General features: G+C 46.2%; 1 protein-coding gene across 3 annotated transcripts in view; it reads left to right on the forward strand.

Moving 5' to 3' along the window:
* Positions 1 to 11831: 11831 nt before the first annotated feature.
* Positions 11832 to 12417, forward strand: part of B3GLCT (beta 3-glucosyltransferase) — a 117406-nt gene continuing 116820 nt past the window's right edge. For all 3 annotated transcript variants that reach the window (XM_049646763.1, XM_049646764.1, XM_049646765.1), the window contains exon 1: positions 11832 to 12258. In XM_049646763.1, coding sequence (XP_049502720.1) covers positions 12183 to 12258 — 76 coding nt within the window. In that variant the 5' untranslated portion in view covers positions 11832 to 12182. The remainder of the gene's footprint in view (positions 12259 to 12417) is intronic.

Consider the following 12417-nt stretch of genomic DNA (forward strand, 5'->3'; position numbering starts at 1 on the left):
CAAATAACCAAGTCATGAAATTAAATGCAATAATCTGCCATGCTTGACATTGTTCGCAACGTTTTGTGTTAGTCATGGGTCATAACCGCAAGCTACAGAAGTCACTCCGGTGGACTTCAGAAGAAAGGGGACAGAGAGGTTACTGGCTAGCTCAAATAATCTGAAGGGTTGGCGGATGAACATGAGGGAGGGGCAGGGGACCAGGCTTGGAGGCCAGGAAGCCAAGAATAAGCCCCCCCGGTGGTGACGAAGATTGACCCATCAAATGTGCCGCCAGCCCCAGATGCTGCTGCTCACACTGTTGGTGGCACCAACACCGGCAGGACCTGTCGCCGATGCCACGGTTCACCGCAGAGTGTACCCTGCAGCCTGGGGTGTCTGATGGGTGGAGTCTAGGTGCGGCCCCTGCTTCCTAGCAGCAATGAAGGCTGGGAGACTGATCAGGCTCTGCCTACAGTAAGATGAGGAATTTCCCAAATGTAGCAAACCGACTCGGTTTTCCTTGGTTCCCGGCACAGAGGTCCTAAAACCCTTGGGATTTCCTGATAAGAATGACAGCAGTTTCTTTTGTTGAGGTGTTTCTTAGGGATCCCCTAGACGGCTTCAGGACAGAAGTCTGGTTGCCAGAAAGATCAAGCCTTGATTAGAAGCCCCAATCCTCACTGCCTCTCCCCCCTACCTCTCAGCCCATCCTCTGGGGAGAAAAGAGATTGAGGCTAGAGGCTGGAGATCGAGTTAATCACCAAATGGCCAGTGATTTAATCAATCATGCCTGCGAGATGAAACCCCCGTTAAGCCCCCGAATGATGGTATTTGGAATGCTTCCGAGTGAGTGAATACATCCATGTGCTGGGGGGGGGGCAGGGCCCCCCAGCTCCACGAGGACAGAAGCTCCGTGCTTGGCATCCTTTTGTACCTCACCTCTTCAGCTGGTTGTTCATTTGTATCCTTTACAAGAGACTGGTAAACCTAAGTGAAGTGCCTTTCTGGGTTCTGTGAGTTCTATCAAATTATTGAAAGGGAGGAGGAGACTGTAGCAACCCCAGATTTGTGGCCTATCCGCCAGAAATAGGGTGACCCTGTACTTGCAACTGGCATCTGAAGCGGGGGCAGTCTGTGGGAGCCTTTTAACTACAGGTGGATGGCGGGTGGTGTCAGAATGGAATGGGACTGTTGGACACCCAGCTGTTGTCAGAGAGCTGGAAGCTGGTGTCGCAAAAGACACCCACCGTTTGCTCTCAAGATGGGAAAAAACAGCCCCCAGGGTGGTGTCCCTAGCTCGGGGTCCTACCATTTGCCACTCACCCTCTTTTCTTATTGGCTCCTGCGATTGTTCTTTTCTTCCAATTCTTTTGTGGATCCTTTCAAATCTGTGTTTCAGCCACTCCCCCTTCTCCGGGTTCCAGTCCACCCGTCTATCTGCTTACAGAACATTTCTCTTTAGACGGCCCACACTCGCCTCAAATACAACTTGCCAGAGAACTGAAATCTTTTAAATCGATGCATTCTTTTCCCTCGTTTATCTCACCATGGTACTTAGCTGCGAGGTTTCCAAACTTCGGAATCATGTTTCATTCCTTCTGGCTAATCCTTAATCTTTCTGACTTATCCTTCACGATAACTCTTGCATTCACGTTCCATTCGAATTCTGCAGTCCCGGTTCTAGTTCAGCTCTTTATTGACTTATGCATGGACTGTTGCCATGGCCTTCAACCTACCTCACTGCCATCTGTCTGTACTCTCTCCGGTGTATCCTAGAATCTGCCACCAGAGACTTCTTCATGGGCTACCTCCATGAACGTCAGCCTCTCCACAACGCCATGGTTTCCTCTTGACTATTGGAGAAAGGACACTTTTGCAAGCCTGCCATTCAAGGCCTCAACCATCTTGCTTCAACTTCTTACTCTGTTCTAGCGTTATACACTCTATGATTTTATCTCAAACATTAAATGAACTAAGAAATGTTATCATGCAGGGAGCACAGAAAGGAGAATGTGTTGACTTCAATCTTTCAGAGGTCCTTTAATTTTGATGCCTTCAATGTGTCTCCTCGTAATCCCTTCTCTTCCATTACTACTGTACCTCTTGAGTTTCTTCCCGCTCTCAGCTCACCCCCGAGGGCCTCGGTGAGTCCGGACAGCTCCCCTGAGCAGACATCGCACGCACCTCAAGATCTGGCGTTTCCTTCTTTCCTCTCTTCCATTTTATATCCCTCTAAAAGTAGATGCCAGTAGATGTTACAAAGCGGGAAAACACAAAAACGGAGGACCTGCCTACCTCTGAAAGCCATGACAATTTAATTTCAGCAAGATATTCCAACATCCGCTTGACTTAAAGCTGCTGAAACGCTATTTCTGAAAGTTGTATTTTCATTTGCGGACGGCATTATCATGCCACAGCTATTTTATCATTCTAGAAGTTGGGCAATTACAAAGGAAGTACATCTTTAGCAAAAAGAGAGACAAATATTTGATCCTATTTTGGTTCTAGCATTTTTGATTAAAATAAATGTTGTCTGTATCTTTAAGCCTAACGTTTTCCTTGTTGATGGATGAGAAGTCCTCGGGGCCCTGTGACCTCCCTCCTTGGGTCCTTGGCAGCTTTATCCTCTCTTGCCAGGGACTTGAGCCCTCACTGGGGCCAGTGCCCCCCTCCTGGGCTTGCTACAGCTTCCTGTCTACTCACCGCTGGTACCGTCTTTGTATGTTACCAATACATCTTCGGACATTATCCACCATTGCCACCGCATTAGTCTCTTGGCCCTCTTGCAAATACGTCTCTGATTTCATGGAACTTTATGTCTTTTTCTCCCCCACCCCTTTTCCAGTTCTACCAGTTTGGATCCTTCCCTCATTTCATGACCTCTATTCAAATCCTACCTTCTCCCTGCAATTATCCTTGATCACCCGAGCCAGAGCTTTCTTTTTTCCCCCGAGAGCACTCAAAACTGTTCGATTCATCTGGACTCCTCCTCCAGCTGCCTTGTTCAGCGATTATTTTTGTGGTTACTCGATAAAAACTCAAGAACGGTACACAGGTCAGCTACGGAGACATACGTGTAGTCTTCATCTTTCCTTTCTAGAGTAAATTGTGAGTTTCTGAAGGGCAGAGGCTAAATTCTGAAAACTGACCCTTGCTCATGCCCCCTAGCGTCTCCTCAGAGCAGACACTGGGGTGGTGGAGGATGGGGGGCACACAGGGTGTTGATGCTGGACAGTAATCAACAGCATCCAGCTCTACTCTGTTCCGGCCATGAGGACAGCACCTGCCCCATCCTGCAGGAAACTTGAGCCGAGATGTCTGTTCACTGTTGCTGGAAGCCTTTGACTTGGGGTGTGTGTGTGTGTGTGGGGGGGGGGGTCGTGGCTTTCCGGCAGGCGCCTGTACTGCAACAATGACCCTGAAGGAGAACTTGAGTTGAGATGGCAGGCAGCCTGAGATCACTGACAATGGAGCACAGCTGGCCTGGAGGGTCACCTGGGCCAGTAGCGGACTTGGAAGGACCTTTGTAATTGTAAGCCAGTGAGGTTTTCAGGTTGTTTGGTACCACGACGTAACTTGGCCCATCTACCTGATGCTTATTTTAAGTGCCTGATGATTAGAGGTTTAATTAGGTAACTGAAAGCCAAAATGGGATCCTTGGAAATTTGGGACTTCAAATGCAATAAATCTAAAACTAAATAGCGAGCAATTCAGGGTAAGAGAGAGGGTTTTAGAGTCACCCCCTGGTTTGAGTACTGGCGCCCCATTTACAAGTTGTATGTCCTGACCTGGCAGTTTGCAACCTTTTTGGTCTCAGGACCCCTGTGTAGTCTTAAAAATTATTAATAACCCTGAAGAACTTTTGTTTACGTGGGTCATATCTATAAGTACTATTTTAGATATAAGAGCAAGGAAGTGAAACATATTAATAGGTAAAAAATAACAACACTTAACCCGTCATCTGTTCATATACATTTTTTTTTGTGATAAATAACTATATTTTCCAAAAGAAAAAAAATAAAAAGAAGAATGTCATTATTTCACATTTTTGTACATTCTTTGATGTCTGAAGATGAGTGGATTATTTTCATATTTGCTTGTTTATTTTATCTGGTGGGACACATTGTTTTGGATGAAGTAAGTGAAGAAAACCCAGCTTCACAGATACATAGTTGAAAAACGAAGGGATTTTAAGTGATTTATTTATTTTAAAATTTATTTATTTATTTTGAGAAAGAGAGAGAGAGAACAAGCAGGGGAGGGGCAGTGAGAGGGAGAGAGAGAGAATCCCAAGCATCCTCCATGCTGTCAGTGCAGAGCCCAGCAGGAATCAAACTCACCAAACGTGAGTTTCTGACTTGAGCTGAAATGAAGAATTGAGTGCTTAACTGACTGAGCCACCCGGGTGCCCCAATAATCTTTCCATTTAATTGCATTCTTCTTAATATGCTTATTTATTTACTGATTTATTTTTTGAGAGACAGAGCATGTGTGCACATGAGGGAGGGGCAGAGAATGAGAGAGAGAGAGAGAGAGAGAGAGAATCCGAAGCAGGCTCCACGGCCCCGGAGCCTGATGCGGGGCTCGAACTCATGAACCATGAAATCATGACCTGAGCTGAAGTCACACGCTTAACCGACTGGGCCACCCAGGTGCCCCAGACATTCAAACACCAAAACTCAAGATAATTGGGAGTTTCTCAAACATTAGTTGCAGCATGGAATCTGAAGCCATATCAGTGAATTTTGTACTGTGTTACGTTAAAACTCATTGGTCTTTTACTTTGAATAGCACTTTCTAAAACCCATTCATGATTTTGTAACATCATACACAAGTCATTTGGAAAATACTGTCTCACGGAAGTAGGCGCGTCTTCCCAACGTTGACATGCGTCAGTATAGGATATCAGAAAGAAAATTACATTTCTTAATACCACCTTTGATCTCATGGAAAAGTCTTTAAGGATCGGGAGGCTACTAGGCTCATGGTAGCAGACACGAGTTTTCCAAAATTCAAGTTTCATGTCAAAGCCTGAATTTTCTCGTTGGCAACGGATGCCATCCGTTATTTTTTCCTGGGAGTGACAGGCTCACTTTGTTTCTTTTTGAGAAAATGTGTGCCCGGTCCCCGAGGTTGAAGAGCCATGGTTTGTCAGTCTATCAACTAACAATGGTGTTGTGCAGGGGGAAAAAAACAAGCATCCGGTTCAGTGATCACACGAGTGCTTTTTCTTGAGAGGATGTCAGAGTTTGATATATAGAAGTCCTTTGACGCCACACCTCAGTTTCGCCACACAAAATATCAAAAAGGCATGTACTCAGGGCGTCATTTAATAAGATTAGTAATTCGTACTGTTCCGTTACGCGGTAACTTGGCTTTTGTGTTGCCGTTACCACTGCCTTGATTAGCGCCCAGCCAACACAATAGCACTTTGACCCGTGCTGCTTTTCACCATTGGTGGAAATTCAACACAGAGAAAAAAGCAAATAACATGTTAGTGTTGTCACAGGAAGTTTTGAGAGCTGCGTGAAATAATCGTCTTGAGAATTGAACAAAATGTTATTTAACGGGAAGGAATGCCTGTAAAGCCCTTGGCTGAGTACCTGGTGTATACGTGTCTATTAAATGTTAGCTATGACTATTAGGCTGTTGATTCTGTGAGGGTGCAGCTCTCAGTAATAATGGTAGTAATGATGAACTTCCGTTTGTTTCTCTACCAATTCGCTCCTCTGGCCGATCTCTGTTTTAGTTCATTGCTCCGTCCGTCTCCTTCTGTGGTCTCTTCGCTCCAGCCAATAGCTGTTCCCCCACGAGAACTGGATGGTTGATCTGCCCTCTGTGACGTCTTCACAGTGATCCTTTCTCTTCCTGCTGCTGCCACCCTGGTTAAAGAGCACAACTTTGTGGAAAGAAACTGCCACCAAAGGCAGTTCCGGCTGTTGGGGTTTGACCTGCCTGAGATTCACTTTACCGCTCTGCAAAGCGAGAAGAATAGCCCTTTTACGTATATTTTTTGTGAGGGTTAAATGAAGCCACATAGTTGAAAGTAATTATATTAGTTTCGGGTGTGCTGTTTCATTTTTTTTTTTTAACCATTCTTTCCGCTTTTCCTTCCTCTCGCCAATTCATCCAAAATGTTACCGTTGAATTAATTTTTTCACAGCATAGCCCTTTCATGAAATCAGGACACAACACACATGAACAGGGAACGTTACGTACCGGGTTTTCTGACAGCGGTTGCAGACTTAGGACACAAGACAGGCCTTAGGAGCTACGGTGTCATGGTGGAGGGTTTTGTCATTACCACTGAAACACCTTTCCCATCTCTCTGCTGCCCTTCCTGCGACACTCAACGGAAGGTCAATCTCCTTAGCATGGCATTTAACGTCCTCCTCAAGGCAGCCCGAACTGGCTTCTCCTTCATATTTCCTATGTGCCGGCCAAACTGAACTCCTCAGTCTTTGAACTCGTAGCTCCCAGCTTCCGTGTTACTGCCCGCCCTGTTCTCTCTGTTGCAATGCCCTTCTCACCTTCTCTCGCTGCAGACAGCCCCTTTGACCCTTAACCCGCAGTTCAACTCCCCGTGTGCGAGACCTTCTTCCGCCCCGCAGGTGGATGTGCTAACCTTCTCCCTGCATTTCTGTCATACTTTGTTCAGATGCTTCTTAGAGTGCTTTCCATATTCTACACAAGCTCGTGGCTACTCATGTGCATCTCGGTCCTCTCCACCAGACTGTGACCTCCCCAGGAAACGTGTTTCTCTTCCCAACCTCAGCAGGTCCTGTGGGGGCCTCCTACCTGCCGTTACTCTCTGACATGTTTATTGATGGATAAGTGAAAAAGAATTGTGTTCGTTTTGTTGAGTTTATTAACCAGGATCCTACACCTGAAAGCAGCTGTTGTAAAAGAAATGACTACTTATTGGCAACAGCACCCAAAACACCAACACATTTCATGTAAGCTGCTGTGCATTTATGACCCACACCTTCTGTTCTTAATAAAAGTCTTAATAAAAGCACCACATAGCTATTATTTATTTATTTGTTTATTTATTTATGTTTTCTTCATTTTCTTTCATTAATTTCTGGTAATTTCTAACAAATAGGGTTGTGTCTCCTTGGTTACATTTATTACTAGGTATTTTATTCTTTTTGATGCAATTGTAAACGGGATTGTTTCTCTTTCTGATGGCTAATTATTAGTATATAGAAACCCAACAGATTTTTGTAGACATATTTTATATCCTGCAACTTTACTGAATTTTTTTTATTAGTTCTAAGCTTTCTGATGGAGTCTTCAGCGTTTTCTACATTTAATATCCGGTCGTCTAGAAATAGTGTGGATCCCACTGTCGGTGGGAATGTAAGCTGGCACAGCCACTATGGAAAACAGTATAAGGGTTCCTCAAAAAAGTAAAAATACAACTACCATAGGATTCAGCGACTCTACTTCTGGGTATTTATCCAAAGGAAACGAAAACCAATTGGAAAAGGTATCTGCACCCCAATGTTCATTGCAGCATTATTTACAATAGCCAAGCTATGGAAAAAACCTGTGTCCATTGATAGATGAATGGGTAATGAAAAAAGAATAAAAAATATTATTCAGCCATACAAAGGAATAACATCTTGCCATTTGCAACAACATGGATGGACTTTGAGTAAGTAAGTCAGACAAAGACAAATACTGTATGATCTCTTTTATATGCAGAGACTAAAAATATATATATATATGTATATATATGTATATATATATACATATATATGTATATATGTATATATATATACATATATATGTATATATATATACACATATATATATACATATATATGTATATATATAAAATAAACAAGCTCATAGATGCAGAGAATAGATCGATTTCCAGAGGTAATGGGTGGGGGATAGGAGACATGGGTGAATTATTATTATTATTTTAGTTTAAATACATTGACTATTAAGAATGGATCCTAGAGGGGTGCCTGGGTGGCTCAGTCGGTTGTGTCCGACTTTGGCTCAGGTCATGATCTTGTGGTTCACGGGTTCGAGCCCCAAGTTGGGCTCTGTGCAGACAGCTCAGAACCTGGAGCCTGCTTTGTGGATTCTGTCTCCCTCTCTCTCTGCCCCTCCCCCACTCGTACTCTGTCTCTCTCTCTCTCTCTCTCTTTCAAGGAGAAAAAAAAAAAAAGAATGGATCACAGAGGAGATAAAATATACTTAAATTGCTTCAAAAAAACTCAAACGCAGACACTTCCCGTTGCTCATGTTGATACAGCTATCAGGAGCAATCCCTAATCTTACTGAAAACTGGAGGATATGTGATTCCAGAAAGAAGAACAAAAGCAGATGATCTACTTCTGTTCAGAAGTTTCTAGGAGGTAGCTTTTTTTTTTTTTTTTTTTTCCTTCAGAGAAGTGTTTGTACCACACGGTATCTTCAAAAGAACAGAAAATCAAATGGTAATAGCCTTGGATTGGTGGGCTTGTCCTGGGGGCCTGCTGAGACCGTAACTTTTATTTCCTGGATCTTGGTTCAGGGCTGTTGGTTTAAGAATCCTGCGGTTAAGCCTCTTGGGCTAAAAGTCTTGTTTGAAAGTCGGGCTTGATAGGTTTCACCTATGGCTTTTGAATAGCTTTGGAAGCAAAGTGAGACCAGCTCCCCTAGGGCTTTGGAGAGGCCCCCTTATTTGTGTTATCAGGGTGTTCCTCTTGAGCACCTGCTGCAGGGGGAGGTTGTGGCCACTGGATCTACTCTGAACCATGAAGTTTCCTGCTGTGTGTCTCTTCTTCCTGTCTTACACTTCTCCCACAGGGAATAAAGATTCTCTTGCTTCCCTAAAGCTTAAAGCATCAGGTGAAGTGACGCATTGCTCTCCTGTTACCAGGTGTGCACGGATTCTGGGGACGACTGGCATGACTGGCCAGGTGGTTACATCATGGGTCTGATTTACAATGACCTTATGTCCTAGAGATCCAGTTTTGGACATTCCAGTCCACTGTCAGACCCTAGGCTTGATTTTAGGTTTTTGAAAAGAATTCCTAAGGCCACTTCTCTGTGTGCGAAGAAAACGGCTCTCCTGAAGGTGAGAGGGCCCTAGAGCGGAGAGCTGGAATCTGTCCCTTGGTCTTTGTTGCTATGAGAACTTGCAAGCCGTGGGAGAGAGGTAGCAGACGGGGAGAGGGCTGGGCACGAAGCCTGGGCCACCCTATGGCCGCTTCACAGCCCACCAAACTTCTTTAGACTGACCTGCTTTGTGCGTGTTGTGTCTCTGCCTGGGACGCCTTTCCTCCTTTTCTCAGCCCAGGATCCTAGGTCTCCTTTAAGACCCTGCACAAGTCACTTTGGCCTTACTGATGGATTCCCATGGCCACCATTTTGTTTCCCCCCCTGTATGTTCCAAAGTGTTTCCATCCACCTGTACTGTAGCATTTATCACAGGGCAAAAAAATTACTTAGGAACATTTTTATCTCCCTAACTGGACTGTGAGTTTGTGCTCAATGCCATGTTTTATGCTTTGCATCCAAAGCCTTAGCCGTGGACACGTGGGCTAGAAACCATTCACTATCAGTTAAATGAATGGATTCTGGCATCTGGGTCTATAGTTAGTATAAGCTCAGAAACCATCTGTTTGGAGCTTGCTTATTAGATTATTTGGCTATCTATGGTTTTATGCATAGGTCTTTATATTCTTCTGTGGAATTTAGAAAATTCTTTTAAAAATTACCAGACTGTTTTAACTATGTTGTAACAGGCACTCCTCCCCAGAAAGAGGGGACTCCTTGCTTCATTCCCGCACAGGGGAGGGGCATACTTTCAGGGGTCAGTATGGGGGTGGCATCTGGAATTAAGATGCGTGACCCCCAGGAAGACAGAGATAAGGCATGCTCTTTTTTCATATCACAATCTTAGAGTTTACGAGATTTACGCGTTTGCATGGAGAGTGGTCCCCTTACAGTTGGTGTTTCAAGTAGCAGAAGAGGCACTGAGGCAAGGGGTGTCTAACCACATATCTGTTAGTGTCCTCATGAGCACATTTTGTTTCAGTTAACTTTCAACTTGTTTTTGGGAGAGGGAACTCCCAGGAAGTCCATTTATCATATGACCAGAGTAAGTGAAAGGTAATCCTTTTTAAAATGTGAGTTATGGAGCTTTGTAATGTGCCATTTATCTATGTCTACTGTGGAACGGAAGAACGTTGGGGCAGATTTGTTACTTAAACAGAGTGTGCTCCCTGGTGTCTTTGGGGCTCCATTTCCTACACCTTGTTCCCGCACACAAAATACTCTCACGTGGTGCATTTTGACGAGAACGTTGATTGAGCACTTAAGAGTTGCCTGTTACGAAACGTGGAGTAGGTATGTGAACACATACCTGGTAAGTAAGCTGCTTAATTATCAGGCTTCTGTTCTTTTTAAACACATCTTGTTTTGATACTCAATATCAAATACATGTGGCGGGATGTTTTCTCGGAAGAACGCTGAACAGCTTTGGACGCTGGAAACCTTCTAGAACTTTTAACCAGGCAGGCAGGTTTTAGAAGATAAAAGGGATCGAGGCAGTCAACCATGAATTTGAAAAGAAGCTTCACTAAAAAAAAAAAAAAAAAATGAAAGGAAGGAGTCTTACATGTCTCTTTTTGTAAAAATAGTTATTGACATGTAGCCACAAACCCCGGCTGAATAACAAGATCGCGCCATTTGCATTCACGCAAAATGGACGACACACAAAGTATTCAGCTTCCAGTTTCAAGAAGTCGGTACGAACCAGAGAGAAAACGCACAGTCTCTAGACGTCCTTGTTAAAGCACTGGCAGCAGGTGTTGCACATTGGGCAAACAACAATATTATCCTAACACATTCAAGGCTAAGCCCCTCAATGGTCTCCACTTTTATAAGGCTCAACACAACAAGCATTTATTCAGCACCTGCTTCGCTATCCTAACACCTTACTTGTATTCCCACCACCTGGCACCGGTCTTCATTTAACGTTTAGCGAGTGGGTGAACGTGGCCCGTCCGTGTGGAAGGTGCTGGTGTGCTTAGCACCGTTGCAGGCACAGAGTAGGCATCCAACAAATACCATGAGGTATGAATGAAAACACCCACACAGGCTTCAGGAGGTCATGGTCTAATCTCAGGTGGGTGATGGGCACTTGGTCCTGTATGCTTTCTAGGAGAGAGAAAGGAGTCAAGGCTTGGGGGAGGCACAAAGCAGTGAAGAACCATTAGAGGGGATTCAGAGTCCTCGGTTATTGCTTTCCTCCTCTGCCCACCACACAGCACAAGGGGGCCAGACCTGGCCAGGGCTTCCACGTCTCCTGGCTGGGGAGGGAAGCCCCTGAACAGTCCCATGGGGACAAGAGGGTCTCTCCACATGAGGCTTACACGCGTCACTCCACTTCTCTGTATATCAATTTTTATCATACGTTTTGAAAAAAACTACACCCTCCCTCTTCCATTATGGTGAACCGCTTAAAATGACATTTACATTAAATTACATTTACACAAACTTCTGTTGAAAGCCAAATTCCAGGCCTAAGCTCTTGGCCAAAGCCCATTAAAGGGGGATATTAAGTAAATTAGTTGAGCTGATTAAAAACACCTTCATCAAAGTAGAACACTGGTGCCAACAATATTAAGAGTTGAATTATTGATTTTTTTTTTTTTTTAATGGCCGATGGTACGTTAGCAGGGAGGAAAAAGTCCTTCTCCTTTCCTTCCTGTCCTCCCACCCCCCACTTCTTCCATCCCCCACTTTGGGAGCGAGAAGGGGAACTACTGACCTACTCCTGGAGATCCCGGAAAGGGAGGTGACAGAGAAGTGGGGGGGGGGGGGAGAGGAAGGCAGAAGATGGGGTCCAGGTAAGGGAGAAGAGGGAGAAAAGGAGGGGAGACTAACGGCCGGACGGAGCAGAAGCTAGGGTCGCTGCGGAGGTGCAGCCACCTCTACCCACACCGCGTGGCGGGACCCCGGGCACAGCCGCGGGCCAGGCAGGCGCTGGAACGGGCACGGGGACGCTCCCCAAGCCGGCCGCCAGAGGGCGCGACCGGAGCCGGCGCGGCGGAGCCCGAGGAGGGAGGAGGGGAGCCGGCGGAGAAGGGTCAGCCGCGGCGGCAGGGGCGGCAGCGGTAGCGGCGCAGCTCCGCTCCCCGCGCGTCTCCCGTCCCCGCGCTCCAGCAGGGCGCACGGTCCCCGCCGCCGGGATGCTGCCGCCCGCCGGCCGCGGCCGCCGCCGCCTCGCACTCCCGGCGCTGCTCTCGCTCCTCACCTGCTCCCTGGGTAAGTAGCGGGCGGCCCGGGCGCGCACCGGAGAGGCGTGGGCTTCCCGGGCGCTGCCGCCCGCGCCCCGCGTCCGCGCGCGGGAGGAGGCGGCGGGCGGCCCAGCCCTGCCCCGCGGGCGCCCGCGTCCCGCCGTCCCGTCCCCCCCGCGCCGCCGGC

The sequence above is a fragment of the Panthera uncia genome (assembly GCF_023721935.1).
Source record: "Panthera uncia isolate 11264 chromosome A1 unlocalized genomic scaffold, Puncia_PCG_1.0 HiC_scaffold_16, whole genome shotgun sequence".
NCBI lineage: Eukaryota > Metazoa > Chordata > Mammalia > Carnivora > Felidae > Panthera > Panthera uncia.